The following is a 23,968-nucleotide window of genomic DNA, read 5'->3' on the forward strand; positions in this document are numbered from 1 at the left end:
CATTGTATCTTTATAACAATAATGTTTGACAGTGAAAACTCAAAGTGCAAAAAGATGTAAATCCAGTTTAACATATTAGCCAAAAGCTGTAGCTGCAGAGCTTATATATTTATTGTTTTCAAAAATCCAACTTATAATAAGATTTCTGATCTGATCTGGCTTCCATAGATCTGTATACACCTTCACTTTATCAAAAATAGTAATTTGTAAAAACAAATTACTAATTTGTTATAACAAATTAGTAATCTGTTATAACAAATTACTAATCTGTTATATCAAATTATTAATTTGTTATAACAAATTGATAATTTGTTTAAACAAATTAAAAAAAGATACTGCTGCGGCCTTAATACGCTTCCGTAGTAACATGATTGACCTGTGAGACAATATGCCAGAGATCGAGTGAGACCGCGCTCACATCTACTTTCAGTTTCTATTTCGAAACAACAGTCGTAACTTCTCGGGCATTTAGTTAAACAGATTATGTCGTCTGCAGTTGATTTGTTTGTACATAATAAAGCGATTTAGATTTATGTGAATATTGCCACTCTTTAACGCTAACATATTTTCTGCCTCTCCATACTCATTATATTTAATAACTTTTCATAACGAGGTTTCTTTTTCATTAATCTTATTCAAACTAATGCGTAATTTTTTTCCCCCACTGCATTTTCCAGACGAAGAATATGATGGACGAAGGGCGTCACGAAAACGGCAAGTATTGTACAATTCAAGTGAAATGCTTCTTTGTTGTTTCATCACGGATTTTATTTATTTATTATTTTATCATTTAGCTTTATTGATTTTGTGAGTGATCATCTATGATTTGTTTCACAGAAGTCAGAACTGATGTGAAGTTACTGCTAGACTGTTTGAAATGCCAAGTCAACAATCCTACTGCAGTAAAACAGGCCCTTCTAACACTTTCTTCGATTTTCAGTGCTTGTGGTAAGTATACACCCAATCTATTCTGCACTGGAAAACAAAGCCGGAATCGGATCTAGAGACTTTTCCAGTAGTGGGAGCTGGTACTCAACTAACTCAAAAAGAAAAGAAAAATAAAGACAAAAAATGCTCTTGTTTGTAATGGAAGGGGGTGGGGGTTTGGATCAGTCTTATTGCATGTTATACAAAATAACCTCCTTCCTTCATTTGCATGTTCCTCCCTCATATGCAAATTCCTCTCAACTTATTTCTAGAAGGTCCAGAATCATTCTTAGGTTTACTTGGATAGTGTATATAAAAATTGATAAAAATGAAAATCTTTTAAGAAGGTTGGTCTAGACTCCCCACCCCACCCCACCCCAACCCAACAAGGATTAATTGGCTTAATTATGGAAAATCCTTTAATTTTGATATGTGTTTTCTATATGCATGCCTTTTGACATGGGTTTGAATAATGAGTGCAAGGATGTAAAGTCAGCCCATGATTTTGTCAATGAAGGTTTAATGAAATAAAAGTGCCTAAAGTACAAAAAAGATCCAGCAGGCTCCTTTCAAATTTCAAGGTCACATGTATTGATTAACAAAGTAAACAAATGTCAAACTAAACTTTGGATCCCCTCCCCTAGGAATTATAGTGATCATTCCCTCCTAAGGTCTGAAAAAAAAATAATACCTACATCAAGTAATTAAAGATGTTTTTTCTTGGTGAATGATGTCCAAAAGCTTTTTGTATAGCATACATGTAAAAAAAAATTTTTTTAGCTTTTTTATACCCCCACTTGAAAAGGGGAGTATATAGTGATGGGGTGTTCCTCCGTCTGTATGAGCATCTGTCTGTCCATCTAGCTGTTTGTCTGTCCTCCATCTGTCTGTCCATTACACTTTGGGGACCCATGTCTTATCTGCAGCTCCTCCTATACCACTGAATAAAATTTTAGACATTCACAGAATCTTAATTACAATCATAATACAATTGTGCACCTCTTATTTTACTTTTTGACACATTTCTGGAGTTTCCCATAGCAAAACATGACACTGCCATTCTTTCTATAGAATTGGGGGTACCCATCTCTTATTTGCTACTCTCCCTATACCACTGATTAAAATCTAATGAAACTTTCACAGAATCCTTATTACATAGTGTCATTGCATGTGCACATCCTTTTTACATTTTGACTGGACAGATATTTGAGCTTTCTCATAGCAAAATATGGACTTTGCCATTATACTGATGTTGGAGCGGGGTGTATCATTTTGCGAGTTCAGTGCTCACATACAGTGCCTCTACTTTAATTTGTGAATTACAGTGTATACTATAAATACTTATTTGTTTGCTAGTACAGTATATTGTAAAAGTAAATGTTCACAAGGATGTTCACAAGATTTGAAATTTAAGATAAATGTTAATTTTTTTCAGATTTTATCAAAGAATATTTTAAAGACATTGGGGGTCTTACATTCCTCATAGATCTTCTCACATCCATAGAAAATCCTGAAGTTCAGGAAAGAGCATTCTTTTGTCTTGGCTGTGCAATTGAAAGAAATGGTAAATCTGATCTTGCATTAATTTTCAAAAGAATGAAAGAATTTTATTCTTGTATGATTATAATAATAATCATAATTTTTAACTCTGTTGAATTCACCATTTTTCTTCCAAAAATTGTATATCAGAATAATAGGTACCAAAATATTTCAGTTAATAATTGGTTATTAAACATTACATGTAGTTCTAATATTCATGAAATATTTTGAACCTTCCTTTCAGTTTTTTGTCAGAAATCAGTTACTTCCAGCACTGTTTTCAAATTCATTCAGACAATATTGTCAAGAGGTTCTACTGCCAAATTAAAGCAAACAGCAACATTCTTTCTCATAAATCTTGTGGCAAATAATGGTAAGTTTAAAATTATATTGCACATTTAAATTTTGATTAAATCATAATTATAAGATTGTTAAAATATTGATATACAACTTTTTCTTGTAAAACACTTGCATGACTTTTCAGCTGATTCTGCATGGAATTCTTCAGATGCTTCTTTATGACATTTTACAGAGGCAAATTTAGAAATGTCTTAGTCTTCTTACACTTAATTTGCCATTTCTGACTAGTACACCTGCAGATTGATTTGGGGGGGGGGGCATAATTTTGCTACTGGTTAGGAAAATATCAGGGTTTTTTTATTAAATGAAAAAAAAAAAATCTCAGAAAATTTCAGATTTACATTAAATTTTTATCCCTTGTGATATTTATAAGGATTTACAAATTTATAATCCACCCGAGTGATGGGAAATTGTTTTCCAACTTTAAAAAGCCTTTTTGAGGAAGGAAAAAAACTTAACAGCTTTTCCAGTTAACAGTTTGGTTAAGGGCAAATAAGTTTAAATTCATTGTAACATATAAACATAAGGGGAAAAAATAGGTTGAAAATTTTCTAATATGCTTTAAAATCATGATGGGCAATACTGAGTTTCATTTCTGGCTCATTTCATTGTAACAGCAATATGATACGAAGACATTGTTACTCTTGAGATTGAATTGTTGTAAATACATTTCATATATATATATTTCAGGGGAAGGCCAAGTCTTGGTGAAACAAAGTCAGTGCCTTTCTACTCTAATGGATTTATTATGGTACATGTAAAAAGATATCTTTTCTGTATGTTGCAGATTCTGAAGTGACCTTGGGCAACTATTTATTGCATACCAATTTTTATTACATCTGCTTGTTAATATATAAAATTTTAATTGGTTTAGAATAACTCAAAAGAAAAAAAATTCAGAGTTGATTGTGTCAGAGAATAGGTATTTCAACCTAAGAATCCTAAATTTTGAGTTTTGCTTTGGATATTTGTAGTAAAGCATTGCCAAAAGATATGAGAGCTGAAGGCAGAGATGAGACTGGTTTTGATTGGTTTGATGATTCAGGACCTACTAGCATAGAATTGTGGACCAGTGTGGTCAACGCATTATGTGTCAGTATCAACAATCCACAGAATGGTAAATATACATACATAGCAGTAACATTGTGAGATATTAATCTAGCATTTTTATGTTTGCTCTTTAGTACATGGCAATAGTACAGAGATATTTCAGTTTTGTCCATCTTGGGCCACTATTTGAAATTTTCTATTGTGAAAAACGCATGAATTTTCACATTACTGATTTGAATTTAATGACGTCTTTGGCATGTGCTTGCCTAATTAAAAAGCTATCGTAATTAATTTAAGATGCTAAGGTATGCAAACAAACAGAAAGTGTTCTGATTTGCTGGTGACACATAAAGATATAATAAAAAAAGTAAACAGGAAAAAACACCGAACAGTTTTGATAGGATATTTACTTAAGTAGTTCAATATTGATTGATTATAGTGAAAAATTAATTGGTCTCACATATTTTAAATTTCATACATTTTTATCTTCAGAGGAAAACCAGAAAGCATGTGGTTTGCAAGTTCCATTCATTTTTAAACTTCTTAAGCAGAATAGAGGGATTCCTTCTCTGACAAGACCTTTGATGTTCCTTCTTGGATTCATTGTGTCTAACAATAGTGAGTGTCAAATTACTGTATTTCTTCTTCTACTTTGTAATTAATTAATGTAAAAGTCTTTGACAAAGGTGAGATTAAAAAGACTTGTACTTGTGAGCAACTTAAGATTTTAGTTTTTTTTCTTCAAAATCGTATCATAAACAATGACACCACATCCTTTTTTATTTGTAATCAATATTTATTTGAATTTTATCAACATACAATATGAAATTGATCAGATCTGCGGGTAATGCAAGCATAGCAGGGAATGCTTACGTTAATGCAACTGGTCCTAAGCTCCATAGCAGTTTTATGTGTTCCCGATTCTTGCACTGATTTTTTTTCCTATTTTATTTACTAGTTCCTATCAATACTATGTAGTTATGCATGATTTTTGATGAAATATACAGTGTATCTTCTAATAGTTTCTTTTAAACTGAACTTAAAACAATTTGAAGAATTCAAAGAATTTCAAAGTCATAGGGATGGTTAAAGTCAGAAAAAATCAGAAAATCATAACACAGTTGAATTCTTTTTGCCAATATTTTTGTTTTGTAAAGTTTGATCAAAATATCTTGAAAAAACGAGTCAAGGTCACAGGGAAGGTCAAGGCCAGAAAATTTTGTAAAGTGGAATAGTTCTCATCAATATATATCAATGGATGAGTTTAGGAGAAAAGCAAGGTCAAGGTCATTGGGCAGGTAGTTCTTACCAATATGTATCTTTTTATAAAGTTTGATTTAAAATATCTTGAAAAAAAAATGAAACCAAGATCAAAGGGAAGGTCAAAGAAAATATTGACAAAGTTGTTCTCTTCAATGTATCAGTGTATGAAATTGATAAATATACACATGTATCATGAAGAGTTATTTAAGGTCATAGGGAAGGTCAAGGTAAGAAAATTTTTAACATAATTGAATAGTTCTGATCAATATAAGTTTTAATAAAAAAATATCTTAAAAAATTTCTTTGAAACTGAGCTAAACATGAATTGAGAAAAAGTGGGGTAAAGGTTGTGGGGATGGTCAAAGTCACAAAATCTTGACAAATTTGAGTTGTTTTTATTAATATATATCAGTGTATGAGTTTTGGAATGTCGGTAAAAAATTATGACAGTTGAATAGCTCTCACCAATATGTATCAGTGTATGAAGTTTGTATCTTGTATCTTTCTTTGAAACTGAGCTAACCCCATGAAAAGTGTGACAGATTAAAAGAGAGAAGGATGGAAAGATGAGTTGAAGATGGACATGACAAACACTCTATGCCCTGGCCATATTCACTGCAAATTTTTTAAAAATATTTTCAAGGGTCCAACCAGGATCAAGTACGCAGATGTGGGGGACTTGATGTTTTGTGCCTAGAGCTACAGGATCAGTATTATCATTCAAATGATCCAGAACTATTAAAGGATGTTATTCAGATTATCACTACCATAGATTCCTGCATTGCTGATAATGGTAATTTATGGCACGCCAATTTCACAAAAATTAGCGAAACTTAGTTTCACAGTTGATAAACTAGGTTTATCGACTGTAAATTATAGTTTACAAACCGTAAACTATAGTAAACGATTCGTTAACTATAGTTTTCATCTGTAAAACTATATTTAACGGTTGTTAACTATAGTTTACGAATGCTAATCTAAGTTTATCTGTCTGTAATTAAACGTTAACAATAGATTTTGTTGATAAACATAGATTCACATCTGTAAACTATAATTTACAATCGTGAACTATAGTTAAGAGTTGTTAATCATAGTTTCACAAATCGTGAAACTATATTTATCAGATAAACTATGTTTTACATTCAAGTTAACCATAGATTTCGGTTGTAAACTATAGTTAACTGTCATTTATACTCACAAACTATATTTAACAGACGTAAACTATACTTATCGATCGTAAACTATAGTTTTGAGAGCTAAACTATGATTCACATTTGCCAATCATAGTTTATCGTAATAAACTATAATTCACACTCGTAAACTATAGTTAAGAGTTGTTAAATATAGTTTATGTATCTAAACACCTGTTAACTGTTAACGATAGTTTTCAATTCGAAATTTCGCGTCACCAATCGCGAGAAGCAATAATGAGGTATAGGTTTTATCAGTGCGGAGAATATTAAGGACACGTGTTGGGCATTATCTAAAGCAAAGACCGAGTTATATATAATCAATATTACTTTCTCTATTTAAGGACACACGCAACGTAGTTTGAACTTTATTGTCTTTTTCCCTGGAGTTGAAGAGTTCCAATGCTTAAAGGAACTGTGTGCTACATTTTAATGTCTATATATGCTGCTGTACACTTCCTCTAAAACAAGTTTGAATGAACAAAACATCTAGAATATATGTTTAGTAATTTTTGTATATTTTTCTTTGAATTATATAAGAATTTTCATTAATAAATATCTTTTCAAAACCCCTGGTAATGCATGCTGATTTTTTGTCTACGAACATCTGATGGCTCTATAATCTTAAATTAAGAATATCTTGAAAAATTATCAGTAGGTAAGGTACGTTGCGTATGTCCTTAAACAGGATTAATTGTATTTATTTTAAAATGTCATGTATATATACATTTCCTATGGGGAAATTTTTAGAAATATGATAAAAGTTTAATTTTTTAAAAGACAGAATATTACAAGATTTTTGCTCAAGCAGAGGAGGGTGAAGCGCGTTTTACAATGTGCCAAGCATCTTCCCGCCACATCTCATCACCAAAACAAAGAAACTGAAAGAGAGGAAATGCAGTGGTGGATATAGATAGGGTTGTGGGGGTTTCAACGTCCTCCTTTGAATTTAAGAGAGAGAGAATGAGAGAGAAGTCCCAAATATTTGTTGTGTTTGTTCCTTGAAAGGCCACTTTTATTTATGTATGAAGAAAATTCGGTTGTTGAAAAATAAATTCCGCGCCTGCAATGTTACATGTACTGTGTTATGTCTTTATTTACAGATGAATATAAGATATACATGTATTTCATTAATGACAGATCACGCATTTCGGTCTCTATTTTTCTCTTTTAAATCAAAAAAATAAAATTTTAATCAATAATTTTCCAGTCATTTTTCTTTTTATTTCCAACTAGATTTGCTTTAAAATAATAGAACATTTACTTATAACGCCAACAAGAAATATACATGCATTATATTTAACAACAATTGTCGTTACATAGCAAAATCTTATAATGCTGTAACTAGGATTAGCCGATCTATAATTTACAAAAAAAAAATATTGTTAACTATAGTTTTGATCGTAAACTATGGTTTAGAGTCGTAAAATCTAGTTTCACAGAAAATTGTGCATCTCCGATACAAAATAAGAGATTCTGTTCCTAAACTGTGTTTCTCAAGTGTAAAACTATGTTTATCGCATTTTTGTGAATTTGGCGCTTCGTATGTCTGTAAAGTATACTTTACAAAGGCTAAACTATAATTTACATTTGTTAAGTATAGTTTAGAGTTGTAAATCATAGTTTACAAATCGTGAAACTATATTTATCAGATAAACTATATTTTGCAGTAGCAAATGATTGTTTTCCGTGTTAATTATAGTTTACGCTTGTGAAACATAGATTATCGTGTAAACTATAGTTTACATATGTGAAATATAGATTATCATCATTAACTATAGTTTACGGTCTGTAAACTATAGTTTACAGTCGATAACCCTAGTTTATCAACTGTGAAACTATGATTAGCTCATTTTTGTGAATTTGGCGTGCCATAGTAATTTAAGCTATGCGATGAAAATATTTTCACTTAAAAAAGGGAAGAAAATTTCTGAACAGGAAGATTTGCCTGCATTTAATATTTAAAAATGGATTGGTATAATGGAATGCAAGCATTTTTGTCAATGAACAAATTATATACCTGCCTTTCAGCTACATACCACCCCCCCCCCCCCCCTAAAAAAAAGGAAAGAAGAAAGGAAAAAAAACCTTAATTGATCTGCATATTTAGCCATAAATTTATTTTTCATCAATGTTACTTTGATATACTGCCCATAATATTGCATAAATATTGCATGTAGTTGAGTGTAACATTGAAAATTTTCACCCCAAGAAAACCTTTGTCAACCAAGACGCAGCCGAGGTTGACAATGAGTTTCGAGGGGTGAAAATTTTTAATGTTACACTCAACTACATGCAATATTTAATATACAGGGTTGTCCCTAAGTATTGAAAAAGCAGGGAATATATAAAAAGTAGAAGGGGATTTTGGGTTCCATCCCTAACATAGTTTTGAGGGGGAATAACAGAATAACCGGGGGTTCGTCATTATAGGCGGGGAAATTCCCCGGCCCCCGGGTCTTAGGGACAACCCTGTTATATTATGCTGAATGTTTTCTACAAATACAAATAACAGTGAGTCTTGTGCACATAAATTCTGCGCAGGCAATATTTTTTGGAATATCACCCGTTGTCAAGCTATGTTGACTGTTGCTATGCTGGAGGGCGTGGCTTCATCATTGAGCGGGTAATAGTGTTTTTTAACAAGTGTTTCTCAACAAATCAGATTCAACTAATTTACATGAAAGTATAATATCTACATATATAGATATTATATAGATACTACATATATATACATATATATCTATATACACACATGTATATATATCTTTTTGTGTATTTGTTTAAGTAATATTTTTGAATTTGTTTCTGTAGAAGAAAGTGCAAAAGAGCTAGGACAAGCAGGAGTCATTCAAATTTTAGCAGGTGTCATACATAATGAAAAATTGGGTATTGGAGAAAGAATTAAAGTGACTATAACTCTAGGTCATGCAATTGAACACTCAGGTAAATAAAAATGCATATTTCTAAACAAACACTTGCATTTTTGAACCCACCTCAGTGAAGTTGGGGGGAGCTTATATAATACCCAAAGCGTCAGTGTCGGCCTCCCAGGTTAGAGTTTTGAAGCAGATTTCTTTTCAAATATACTTCTATGTCCTATATTAATCAGAGATGCATGGACGATGCATTTAGTATGTTTCATTGCACCAGTCAAGGTTTAAGATGCTGCAATTTTGGCTAAAGAATGACCTGATTAATGTTTTGGAGCAGGTTAAAGTTTTTGGAGCAGGTCTCGTTTCCAGTTAAGAGTACGCCCTACATTGACCAAATATGCATGGATGATACATCTAGGGATGCACACTACCAGGCTTGCTTTTGATGCTGGATCTGACCTACATTTTCCAGATGAGTTACCAAGTTTTATGTTTTTGGAGTAGGTTCATTCTGAAGTACTTGTAACAGTACATTGACCAAACTTGCATGAATGATACATCTAAGGATGCAAAACTAGTGGAGATGCTTCTGATGCTGGATCTGACATACATTTTCCGGGCAAAGTTTTCAGAGCAGTTTCATTCTAAGGTTACTACTATTAGGCCCATATATGTATATGCTAACCAACTTTGCATTGATAATACATTTATTGATGCACACTACCAGAGTTACTTTGGATGTGGGATTTGACCTAGCTACTTTTTCCAAATGAGTGACTACCCAGTAGGTTAAAGTTCTTGGAGCAGGTCCATTATCAAGAGACTATAAGACCTACCTGAACCAAACTTGCATGGATGATGCATCAAAGGGATGCAGACTACCAGAGTGACTTCAGATGCAGGATTTGATCTACATTTCCCTGAGTGATTAGGTTAAAGTTTTTGGAGCAGGTCCATTACTAAGAAATGCTGGATTTGACTTACATTTTCCAGATGACTGACCAGGTCAAAGTTTTTGGAGCAGACTTATTCCATTGTAACTTCAAGCCCTAGATAGACCAAACTTGCTTCAGATGCTGGGTTTGACTTACATTTTCTGGATGAGTGACTAGTTTTAAGTTTTTAGATTCCATTCCCAAGTAACTGCAAGCTCTCCCAGACCAAAATTGCATATTGCATCTAGGGTGTTGAGGTGAGCTCTGTAATCTATGATTGCCTATGCTATATATTGTGATTGCTACCACTTCTTAGAATACTTCATGAAGTCACTAGCTAATTAGTTTTGCAAAATACACAAGTTGGCCCAATCTTATAATTTACTTCTTTTTCAGTATCAAATAGAAGTCTTTTCCTTGAAGCTAAAAATGGTCTCCAGGACTTAATTCATATTTTAACTACATGTGAAAATGAAGAACTGACGAAGGCAATAAAATATGTGTTGCAGGTTACTGTCCAGAAAGGTATTTACAAGTATATCATTGTTTCTTATACATTTAATGATTTTAACAATTAACATCCAACATTGAGCCCTTACTGTGGCCCTTAGTCAAGCTTTCCCCAAGAAGCCATTTTCTTAATAAAATTAAATACATGAGGATTAGCCCTTATGCATCTTAATTTGACAGTTTTTTTTTTAGAATTGTGTCTTTAAAAAATCCACTTTAAATTGTTTTCCTTCTGTATTTTCTGTAATTCAAAGTGTAATCCCTTTTAGTGCATCATCAGTTCCCTTGGGTCATATTTTATATTATCGTACATACGTGCATGTATTTTGTGTTAAAAAAGAATTCTTGAAGAAAGTACACGTTTGTGCATTCCAAGCAAAATTTCTCTACTTCTTAAAAATGTAATTTATCTTTTGAGGTTTTTTGCACAGTCAATCCTAAACAGTTAGCAAGCATTCCTACATGTATATATATGGTTTAGGTTATACTGGGCAATGACTTCACCAAATATGTAAAATTCCTGTCCATTGGTAACAGTGAATTTAGGGTAGGGCTAAATTAATTGACATACAGTTGAAGAAGAGAAGATTACCCCCGGCTTTGTAACAAAACTTTATGTGATTATAAGCAGTGTTTTATTTTTCTGTTCGAGACTTCAGATCTGTTTTGTGGCTTTATGTAGGCACTTTAGATAATGGTTTTAACAAACTGTGACTAATAATAGGTAGGAGGAAATTTTTTCTTAAAAAGAGAGAATTTCTGAAGAGCAGTCAAGCTACAAGTTGTTAAACTTTTTTCTACAATATCTGTATCAATTAATTGTGAATTCAAAATTGTTCATATTATGGACCTTTCGGTTGGATATGGATATGTTAACTTTAAGCTTTACAAAGAAGTAGATAAGAAAAAAGATTAGATGACATGCCTCATAACAGATAATCAGGAGACTGTTAAGGCTCTGTGGCCTCTACCATATGCCCCTGGAGGTATTCATCCTGTACATACATCTCATAACTATTGTCACCACTAAAAATTTTTTTTGGTTTCCTTTTAGACACCAATTCAGATGAAGAGGAATGGAATCAAGAAATAACGAACAAAAAGTAAGTGTAAGAGTTTATCAAACTTATAAAATTAATATTTTGTAATGCTTAAAGTAGGTCATATTTAAACTACTGGTAATACCCATGTTACAACTCTGATGTAATGGAAAGCAAGGAAGGTATATCAAGGGAAACACCTAATTCAATTTCTAACATAATTAACCATAAGAAAAATAGATCGTGTGAGGAAGATGTACCAAAAACTGATTGAAAAGGCAAACTAGAATGGTAAATGCAGAGAAGCTAGTAACAACTTGCAATATCATTAACAAAATATGAAAGGAAATTCTTTAGCTCCTCTTGACCAAATGGAAATGTCAGAGCTTACTGTGAAATCACAAATTTTTTACGGTGGGGGGTGGGGGGTGGAGGGGGGTCCTTGTTTCTGTTGTATGAAGAAATGAACTAATTCATGTCTTCTATAAAATGTTGGAATTTTAAACTAATGTTTTATATTTCTTCATCAGCCAATAAATCAAATTCCCTCAAATCAATATTTTTTTCTCAAACCCCACAAAAATTGGCCATCCAAGTTTAATTTTAGGAGCAAGTCTTATTGATAATTCTGTTGAAGATAGACAAGGCTCCGGCCAAGACCATCAACTGAGAGTAGACTTAAGTCAAAATTAATATCTGAAATTTAGATTTCAATTTCTTAATCTTTATTTAACAAATATCTTCAAGAAGTTTCATGTTTGATAAATATTCTAGTAAAAATATGTTAAAATTTTTGTTCCATTTTAGAAATTATTTCAAAAATATACTAATTTGAAATTTTGACTTTCTTAGTTCTCAGTTTATGGTCCTGCGGCCAGGTTAAATTTTTTGGAGCAGGTCCATTCCCCATTAATTTATTAATTATCCCTACCATGTTAGACCAAATTCATGGATGATGCATCTAGGGATGCATATCACCAGACACGTTTCAGATGCTCGATCTGACCTACATTTTCAGATGATTGAATAGGTTCAAGTTATAGAGATCCATCATCAAGTAAATTTAAGCTCTTTCTTAAAAGAACAAAAATCTCACAAGGGTGATGTATCGAGGAATCCATATTACCAGACATCCTTCATATGCTGCATGTGACTGACCTACAGTGTCTGCATATTTTAAAGATCAAGTTTGTTTTAGAGCAGGTTTATTATCAAGTAACTGTAAGTCTTATATCTATGCCACATTTAAGCCGATGATCGGATGACCAAATTTTTCTTGTCGGCTGAAAAACATGGCCGACACTGGTATTAGAAGACACAGAGCAGTCACATTAATTCATAGGAACACTGATGATTTAAAAGTTTAAATATTTATAAGCCAGCCAATCATCATTCCAACATTGAGCGCTAAGCCACAGTTTAATTTTCATCATTGGCAGATGTTTAGAAAACCAATACCTAAATGTTGACCAACCGACTTAACAAACTGTGGATGGTTGGACAATGATTGATGGTTGGGCGATCTATCCCATATTGCTTCAACTGAAGAAATTGGCCACCAACGCAGAAAAAAAATTATAACTGGGCCCTATGGACACAAAATTGGTCGACTAATGAAAAAGGAGGTCAAAATCATGCAGGCAAGACAATAGCTCCTGAACTGCTGACTGTCACCTGAAGAATCTTATTTTACTTCAGAACACTTTGACTGGTCCTCTTTGGAAATATGACTTGGGTTTTACCTGGTCCAAACTTTCATTTTATGATGTTTATCAAAGGTGTAAGTGTTCAAAAGAAAAAAAAAGGGAAGGGATATGAAATCAGTTGACCTTTCTCTTATACCACATGAATGTCGGGTTTAGGCCTTAGAAAAAAATATGTTATTTTACTATTACATTCTAAAGAAAAATGAGTTGGGTAGGTAGGATTTTATTTTTATTTTCATTTTCACATTTGCCCACTTGTGAAGTTCAATTTTTCTTGCTGCATAATCCTTCTTTTCCATCTACCCCACAGCTCTTGCTAAGTTGTAGGGAACATAGTAGGTATAAAATGTAAGGAAAAGGTATGGGGATGCAATTTCTGAATTGTATGTCAAAAAGAAGCATTTGGGTGAGTGCATAGATTTAGGGTTGGTCAGGTAAACATTTATGCCCCCTTGAAAAAAGGGGCCATATTGCTTTGCACCTGTCAGTTGGTACACCAAATGATCACTCAATAACTTCAGAACCCTTTGCTTGATGGACACCAAACTTGGTACACAGGTCTCCCTGAGGAGTATATGAGCATCCTATTGATTTTGAAATCTCAAGGTCAAAAGTCAAGGGTCAAATTACTCTCGACATAGGCAAATGTCCATTCAATGTCTTGAATACCTTTTGCTTGATAGACATTAATCTTAATACATTGTACATTGGTTCCCCTTAAAAAAGTTAATGACCTATATTAATTTTGAGGTTACAAGGTCAAAGATCAAGGTCAAACTGGACAAAGGTAGATATTAACTACTCAATATTTTGAAAACCCTTTGCTTGGCAGACATGAGACTTGGTACATTGGTTTCCCTTAAGTATTAGATGATGCCTATTGATTATGAGGTTACTAGGTCAATGGTCAAGGATCAAACAACATAGAAAAATACTGTCAGCTCAGTATATTGAGAATCGCTTGCTTTTTGTCAAATGGTACTCTTTTAGAAGTAACGGTAACCTACCCCTAATTATATTGAGGCCTGATAGTCACAGAGATCGAACTCAGTATTACCAGGTTTGTTTGCCCCAGATTAGTAGATAACTAATTTTTTTCCCTATCATACAGACATTCCAAGTTTAAAGTGGTATTTTTAACAGTGCCACATGAGGGTTGGGGATGTATATGTTTCTCAAACATTTCTTGCTTTTCTTAGGCCTTAACACCTGAAACCCATTTATCAATTGAACAAATATTTAATGCTGATATCTGATTGTTTTTATAGCTTAAAAAAGAAGTCCAGCAAGAAAACTTTTATTTGAAAAATTGTCAGTTTTATAATGCATTTTTTTATTCATGATTTTTTTTTTTCATTTTTACAGAAGTATAGGAGAAAATATACTGAAAACAGTAAATGAATTAGCAAATCATCTGAAATCCATAGAAAAAGAGAAGGAGCTTGGTGGACATCTTCCTACAATAATCCACACAGCCCAATATAACAAAAACTTTGATGAATGTCCATCAACTCAAGATTTTGTTTATACCCAACCAACACTGACATTTCAGAATCCTAATCTTCTTTATCTTGGCAACAGTGTATGCAAAGATGCGAACAATAATTCAAGTGCATTTCAAATATCAGATGATTGGAAGCAGCAGCTCAGCTTAACTCCTTTTGAAAAACATTTGATTTCTGAGCTTCAAAAGGTAACATTCACAAGCATGAATAGACAATAAATATTTCATGTAACCATTTTCAATGTATTTATAGGGAGTGTCCTCAAGGGGTAGAAATCCTATTAGGACAGTTCTAGTTGAATACAGTGTCCTATACCATGTTTTGTGATAATAAGTTGAGAAAGGTTTCTCTGCTGTTCGAAAGGTAACATATATTAATCTTTAAATGGAAGAAGTGGTTATTTTTATTTCAATAAATAGTTTGTAACACTTTCACAGGAAAGATTAAAGAACTCTGACCAGACTATAAGGAACCACATTGCATGTGAACCAGACAAACAAAAGTTGGTATTTGAAAGAAAGGAGCAAGTTCATGAAGCATGCACATGTACAGCATTGGAAGCAGAACCAGGAACCCACAATTACCATAATGATGACACAGAACATAGGAATTCTGGTTGTACTTCCAAAATTCATGTTTCAAATACTAGATCATTATCATCAAACTCTTCTACAAAAAGTTATGATGTGGACCTAACCAAAATGACTGATGGTAAAGAAACTAAATGTACTACAGTTGATGGGAAAATTCCATTGAGCGAAGGGATTTTCAAAGTTCCAACATGCCCCCCACCAAAAACGCAAGCTAGGTGCTTTAGACAGGTTCAATCTGAACCTCTCTGTTTTCCTGAGGCTCAAGGTGATACAAGTTTTGTAGAGAGTGATGCTGGATTCTCTGATATCCAGTCAGAGTTTGACTGTAAACTTTTATCTGGAGCTGCAGATCATAAAGGTATAAAATCAGTGTCAAATCTTACAGTGTGTTTTAGGTATAACATCATGATGAATGTTTACTGATAATGCAATACAAATGTATTTCTAATTCTCCATGTTGCCCTACCTGAGTAAATCAAAAATGTGTTATGAATACACATGTACTTTAACTAACATCTTATATTATCTCATATATTTGAAGTTGTTGAGAAATAATCTGTAATTGATATATCCTTAGATGGAAGAATGAACCCTCAGGCAACACCTGTGAGACAGATTTCTGTGTTTCCAGTTGAAAGATCAAATCAGCAGGCATATAAAACACCCGAGTACCAGTACTCTCAGAGAAATACAAGCAACTGTAGTAGAAACTTTCTTACAACACCTACATGTAGTGTCAAATCAGTCAGAAGTACATTATCTAGTTTAAAGCAAGACAAAACATCAGGTAACATCAGAGCATATTTTTTGTAATACTTTACATTCTGAGGTACCCGGTACTTCAATCTGTATTGCAATTATAAAGGTTAAAAATTAAAAACTTTTTTACTTGCAGGAACTGATTGTAGTAGACAAATACTACACTCCAAAAATTCCAGATTAAAGATGAGTTGCATAGGTTAGTGAGTGAAATAAATCATACTAATGAAGGTATACATTGTGCATGAATTTAATTTCAAGTAGAAGTTTTCAACTCAGGAAAATGCCAGTGGGTGTTATATTTCACCTCACATCTTGTTTTAAGATCATTTGAATATGGTGTGATCAGCTTGTTATCATTTTTCACAGAGACATATATCCATAAACTTTTGTACATCTTTGACATATGTTCTCAAGAAACACCAATTTAGCTAAACTTGCCTCAAATCATCTTTGGTTTGGGGAAATTTATAAATTTGTTCATGTGAAGGGTCTAGCCCCTTTTCAAACAGATATAAGTAAGAAAGAAAATAGAGTTGAATTACTTTAGAACTCTTTCTAGAACTACTAAACTAAGAATTTAAAAACAATATGTTCAAGCTTCAATACATATTTTGTGGACTAAAATCTGTTCAACCATGGTCAAGTCGTGATAGGTATGAGATATGTATTGTTGCAATGGACAGTCTTCAAATTTATTTTTCATAACTGCAAGTCTACAGATAATCAGATATATGTAAAGCTTATTGTAGACACATGTAGTGTAGTTTCAAGATTGTTTTCAACATTGTTCAGAACATGGCCTGTGAGGCTGGATGGGGCTATTAATTAGGCTCATATAGGAAGAAAACCAAAACTTGTTTGAAAGAAGTTGGCACATACTGATACTCAGTTGACTGTTAAGGCCCTTGAGTCTCTTGCCTAAACAAAGAATATGATATAACTTCCAGGGTGTACTGGAACTGATTGCAGTGATGATACACTGCTGAACAGCAGAACACTCAACATTGTACTAGAGACTAATCCATACACCTGTCAGGTTCACCGCCAGGTACGGAATATTGAGAGAAGTTATATACAGAAAGTCAAACAGCAACAGAGAGAAAGACCAATCTACAGTTATAATAAACAGGATCATCCAACAAATGAGAAACCATCCTATGATTTCAGCAGTGAATCTGAGGCAGAGGTACTTCAGTATTAATTAGAGACTTGGAGATAATCACAGAATTGTCAGTTATATATTTGGTTACAATTAAGATGAAAGAGCCTCTACCAAAATTATGAAATTAATGAGCACACTGACAGGATCTAGGGTTCACGCACTGGATTTAGGCTTTGAGTATGAGGGGGAGGGTGGGGGAAAATGCATCATGTTTTATAAAATCTATCAGGCAGAAACATTTTGCATAATTGTTGTAAGTGAGTGAGGAGGAAGCTTTCTACCGAAACTGAAATTCATGACCTGTTGGCCAATGATTCAGGCCATAGGATTGGGCTAAGTTGATCACGCATTAAAAATGCATTATATTTTTTACAAATTTTTTATGTAGTAGACAAACTGTTGACATGATTACACTAATTTACACATAGTTTTTGAAGTTCAGGGTTGGGGTTTCGGGCTTTGTGGTTGTTCTAAGTTGATCTTGTTTGGAAATGTGTATTTATATATGTCTTTGAAATTCCTTCTTCCAGACATCTAGCAAAATGTTTTCCTTCTGTTGTAAGCCCTAAAATTGAACTATCATGATGTAAAATAATAATGGAAAGACTTACCTTTTACTTTCCAAAAAGCATTGAATTATTAACCTGGTATTGTATAAACAATTGTATTAAATTGATAAACCCAACCTTCCTGCAAATGGTATTAGAGGAATTTGGTAATCTTAGAAGAATTGAAGGTCATTTGAACATGAGAAGGTCACTGATAGGAAAAAAAAATGAATTTTGAGGGGTTATAACTCAGTAACACCAAAAACTTCTGAAATATATTGTGATAAAAAAAAATTGCAATTTTTTTTGCCATAAATTTGTAAGAGAACAACATGTATATAAAAATATTAGTGGTTTATGAAAATAGGATACTCAGATGACCACCATGATCCATGGATCTCTTGATTATTATACTTCCCACTTGTAAAATGGGGTGGGCTGGGGGATGGGATAGGATGGGGTATAGTGATGGGTGTGTCTGTCCATCCGTCCTTCCTTTACGCTTTGGAGTGCCCATCTCTTATCCACAACTCCTTATAGACCACTGAATGAGACTTTCACAGAATCTTTACTATATTTTACTTTTTGATTGGACACATATTTCAGGTTTCCCATAGCCAAACATTGACACTGCCACTCTTTCCATAATATAGGGGGTATCCACTATATCTCTTATCCACAACTCCTCCTATACCACTGAATAAAACATAACAATACTTTCACAGAATCTTTATTACATAGTGCCATTGTTCCTTTCCTAATTTACTTTTTCATTGGACACATATTTTTTATGTTTCCAATAGCAAAACAGGACACTACCATTCTTTCTATATTATTGGGGGTACCTATTTCTTATCTGCAACTCCTGTACCACTGATTAAAATTTAATGAAATTTTCACAGAATCTTTATTATATCAGGGGCTGACAAATAGATTTTTAGGCACTTGTCCAAGGGCAAGTGCATGGTCAAAATTCATCTGCCCTACATGAATATTTGCTTGCCCCACCATCAAGACCATAAAGTAATACTGTATATATTTATATATAGTTTGAAAAATAGGAAGACAAATACTGAGTAGATCATGCAAGCCCCTGTGTCTAGCTTTATTTCTATGACTTACATATGGATTCAATTATTTAAAGTCACTTGTCCACAGGCAAGTGGTTGATAAAATTTCACTTGCCCACCCTTAAAATTCACTAGTCCCAGGCGTCGGGCAATGGGATTTGTCATCCCCTGATTATATATTGCCATTGTGTACCTCCTACTTATGTTTCGATGGGACAGATATTTAAGCTTTCTCATAGTAAAAATTGGACTTTACCATTTTACTCATATTGGAGTGTGGGTATATATTTTTGTGAGTTCACTGCTCACAATGCTTCTAGTTTTACCTGGACTTGCTTGTCAGATTTCATTTTGTTTTGTTGATAGGTGTCAGCTCCAGATACAATCGAGAGCAGGAACAGTATTGTACAGACTCTAAAGCCGGTAAGAAAAAGAAGACACAGGGTGCCTTACAGTGCAGAAGAAGTCAATAACTTGCTCGAAGGAGTAGACAAGATAGGAAAATTTTGGGGACAAATTCTTGCAACGTACAAATTTCATCCTTCCAGGACTGCAGTGGATTTAATGGAAAAATTCAAAAGAGTATCAGTAAGGTTCCCTTCACACTGGATTAAGACTCTGCAAAGCTTTCCATGACCTCCAAAATCTATTTTATTGTGAAGGAAATGTGGAAAAATTAGAAAAAAAAACCTTCCTGTACTAATTAAGGCAATCATGACACTGCTCCATCTTAATATGTTGGAAATGGGGGGGGGGGGGGGTCTCCATGTTTTATACATTTTAAGGATATTTTCCTGTGCTTGAGTCACATTCTGTATAATAATAGCTGGTACATTCCCACTACAATGTCACTTATAATGAACATGCCTTGCACTGAGACTGCAATTGAGTAACCTTGTACAACCTTTAATCAGAATTGTTGTAGCTCTTCCACTATCTATCACACAAAATGGTCATCCCAGCTAGTGCATTCTTAATACAATCCTGAACACCTCTCCAGGACTCTGAAAGACCTTTGAAATTTGTGATCTAGCTAGAGTTTAAAGTTTTAGCACATTTTAGTATTACTGGTATATTTTATTTCATTACCACAGTAAAATTTCACAACATTCTTTATGTACATTGTTTATAGAAAAAATGAAGGACTATACATCCTGGTTAAGTTACACCAGATAAACCTTAAGGTCTGATGACACGTTGCTCAAATATCTGTTTTGTACCTCTTCATAATATACAATAATTTATCATAATTATCATTATTTTGTGATTTACACTGTTTTCAAAATGTCTAAGTAGATAAAGACACCAAAAAATTGTGATATGGGCAATGTTAGAGATCTCCAAAAAGGATTATTTAGTAAATAACATTCTCTGTTATCTTGCACAAATACCTGGTAAGGTACCTTAATTTTTTGTGAGGAAACTTATTAAAGTAGCAATACTTCAATGACAAATTCTTGGAAAAAATTATTGAGGATCATGTCGTCTGACCTTAAGCAGCTTAGTTTACAATATATATTTTAATACATACATGTAATTTTATTCACAAAAAGTGAATGGGATTTGGCAGCAGCTAGGGAAAGCCTATTTTAGTCCTCTCCCTAACAATATTTAATCCATCTTGTGTCCAAATGACAATTTTTATTGTTACAGTAGTGAACTCCACCACATGACTTTATTGTAATATAATGATGATGCCACAATTGAATCTGTCTTAAGTTAACCCACTATAAGTTTATGAGTTTACCTAATCCTTTATGAACCACAAACTAAGTTAACCCATATTTACCTTTTGTAGCCTTAATCTTTATCAAGGGACTTGTTCTAGCAATATATTATCTAAAGTATGTCTTGCACAATAAGTTCAGAAGTTTTCTTCTTGAGGATAACTGTCATTTATATGAGGGATGATTTGAAAGTTTCGAGACTGTCTTCATTCTATTAAAAATGATGTATTTTTAGTTCACCTGAGCCAAATTGAGACTCAAATGAGCCACAGGAGTTCGCGTACCCATCAATTTTACTAAAACTTTCAGTAAAATAAAAAAAAAAAGTATGTAACACCTATATTAATAACAAAAGGGTGTATAACACAAGGATGTTATTATTATAGGTGTTACATACTTTTTTTATTTACTGAAAATTTCAGTGAAATTGATAGTACGCGAACTCCGGTGAATGAGCTTACATGTATCTGATTGAAATTTGTCCATTGTATGTGGTGTTGTAAACTTTTCACATTTTTGACTTCATCAGAACCACTAGGTTCAATTTTAAACAAATTTGCCACAAAGCTTCCTTGGGCGAAGGGGACTCAAGTTTGTTCAAATGAAAAGCCTTGTACTCTTTCAAGGGGAGATTATCAAGGATTCATGGAATTTGGGTTTGTTGTTAAAAAATCTTCTCAAGATCCACTGGGCCAGAAAAGATGAAACACTCGGGTAACCTATTGCTATCTTTTCAGCCGTCTTCATGGGATGTATATCATGCAATAACATTTGAACATTTTCAGCTTCTTCTCTTGAACCACTGTACCAATTTAAATTAATTTTGGCACATTAGCATGTATGGGTGAAGGGGAACAAAAATTGCGAATTTCATGGTCCCTGCCCCCTTGAGCCTAAGGGCTAAAACCATCAAAATTAATGCAATCTTTTAAAATCTTCTTTACTCCTGGACATCTAGCAGACAAACTGTTGTCATGATTGTAATAAGCATTGAGTCCTTAACCAATATTGTGAAATTATTGGCTCCAGGTTCAGGGGTTCTGGTGTTAGAGTGCTGTATAGACCATATAATGAAAATGAATAAATTCTTTAAAAATCTTCCTCTCTCTCCCTGTATATTTTGCACACAAACTTAGTTCATAGATATGAGCAAGGGTGAGCGTGGAGTTAAGGAATTAAGATAGGGCTCTATTAATTTTATAGTGAAAATACATTAATTCAGTTTAAAATCTTTTTCTTTTCTTTTGAGTACATGTATTTAGCAGAGAAACCAGTTCTTTTTTTTCAAATTATATGAACCCATGGATTAAGGTTGGGCTAAAAAATTCTACATAAAGTATGTATGCAGGGAAAAAATCTCTTCCAGAATAGCAAACCCATGTTAATATATTGATATTGAAGCATCCCAGTCTTGTTTGGATTGAACTTTGATTAAATCATAGCCCCTTATGGGGTAGTTTTTGGTCCACAATTTTAAAGAAATTAAAGAGGGAAATCTAAAAAAAAAAATCTGCTGATGAAGAACAACAGGGCCAAAATGACTCGGGTGAGCACTGTGGCCTATGGGCCAGTTGTTTCTGTTTTATAACAAAATTTAGGAACATGAATAAATGGTAGAAAGTTTGAGCAATATTTGACATTTCAATTATAGTATAATTGAATCAGCTGCACCAAAAATACATTAAATATTATGATTTTCAGAAATCGAAAGAATTTTCAAAGAACAAAGGGAGTTTAAGGAAATTTCCATTTTCAATGTGTGAAGAAAGAAGGCTTCTAAAAGGTGTCAAACAATTTGGGTACAGTTGGAAGACCATCCTTCAATCCTACAAATTTGCAAGTTTTAGAACAACAGAGGACTTACGAAACAAATGGAGAACTTTAAATGCATAACCTCTATTGCAATTACTCCATCTTTTACTGCTTACCAGCAATAAATGTAGGTATAGTATTGGTGACTACAATTTGGACATTTATATGTATTGTCTTTGTGTCACACAAACTATTTATTTACATGTTGTTATTTATTTTATTGAACAACGTTATCTATATGTTGTAAAATAAAAAAATGCAGAAATATATTTAATTTTTTTATCTTTAGAAAAGTTATGAAAAAATATTTATTGACCAGTTGTTTTAATTTTTAAAATTACATGGCAGATGACTCCAGTCATTTGAAGGATCACATACTGGAATGTTAGTTTACAATCAGTGGCAAATTGTACATTGTATATACCCGGGAAACGAAAGTGTTTATTAACCAAACAACATTACAGACGTTCAGATCGACAAAGCATGAAGTTGCACAAGGCAGGCCCGTAGAACGCGGGGGGTGGGGTTGTTATGACTTTATAGTAAATCTTCATTTAGATGCTGGTTCCCTCTTTTTTTGATGTCGTAAGGTCAAGCACTGGCAAATTGCAGGATTTTGATACACCCTACAGAATAGGATTTTGGAGTTTGGTGGACAGTTCACGTTTTTTTTTTTTAGTTTCTTTTTCTTGTTTTTGGTTTTTTGTTTGTTTTTGTTTTTTTAGGCAGATTTTTTTTAAAGGTTGCCCCCCCCCCCCTTTAAAACCGTCGCTACGGGCCTATAAGGGGAGGATTTAACCTTATCCAAAATTTGGGAATACTATTCAAAAGAAAAAAAAAGGTCAGGTAATCTTTGTAACTAATAATATTAATAAAAAGTTAATTCATGAACGTTAAAATCTAATAAATTTATTCTGATTCACCCCTCCCCTTGGAATTTTCAGAGTTATCAATGGTGTAACTAAAAAAATCACTAGAAAAATGCTGTAAAAAGAAATGGATTGTTATATCGAGAGTTGGCAAGATCTTCTCAAAGCGTTTAATGTCGCTCATTAGTGATGAAGATTGTGTAGATTCAGCGGTTATGTAGTTCTCCTTCCTATGAAACTTCTGAATGATCAGGAGAGCGAAGTATCTTTAGAACGTTAAGGTATCAGCAGTTAAGAAATTAAAAAATTACAAATGCCCACAAAAATGTCTTTAAATTCACAAAGCAATGAACATTTACCCATGATATTTCTTCAGAAGTAATCATAGTTAATCATATTATATAGGGAAAATTATCAAAACTCAAATATATTTCAGGAAATGCGAATGAAAGCACAAGCTATGCATGTTCTAATTGCGAATTATCAACAAATATATTTTAGAAAAAAATATTGGTGTCCAGGCA

General features: G+C 33.1%; 1 protein-coding gene across 1 annotated transcript; it reads left to right on the forward strand.

The window, feature by feature from the left end:
- Positions 1 to 686: 686 nt before the first annotated feature.
- On the forward strand, positions 687 to 22,727 carry LOC133172403 (telomere repeats-binding bouquet formation protein 1-like). The gene is made up of 18 exons (XM_061307279.1): positions 687 to 714; positions 838 to 948; positions 2,363 to 2,491; positions 2,711 to 2,839; positions 3,517 to 3,577; positions 3,801 to 3,943; positions 4,369 to 4,494; positions 5,783 to 5,932; positions 9,144 to 9,275; positions 10,537 to 10,665; positions 11,705 to 11,753; positions 14,762 to 15,089; positions 15,339 to 15,852; positions 16,072 to 16,281; positions 16,390 to 16,452; positions 17,204 to 17,442; positions 19,403 to 19,624; positions 22,465 to 22,727. Exons 1-18 carry the CDS (start codon positions 687 to 689, stop codon positions 22,654 to 22,656), a joined length of 2,955 nt encoding a protein of 984 aa, XP_061163263.1. The 3' UTR covers positions 22,657 to 22,727.
- Positions 22,728 to 23,968: the final 1,241 nt, after the last annotated feature.

This window comes from Saccostrea echinata, unplaced genomic scaffold, assembly GCF_033153115.1.
Source record: "Saccostrea echinata isolate AGI-Se365-2 ecotype Australia unplaced genomic scaffold, CSIRO_AGI_Sech_v1 ptg000054l, whole genome shotgun sequence".
NCBI classification, from domain to species: Eukaryota; Metazoa; Mollusca; class Bivalvia; order Ostreida; family Ostreidae; genus Saccostrea; species Saccostrea echinata.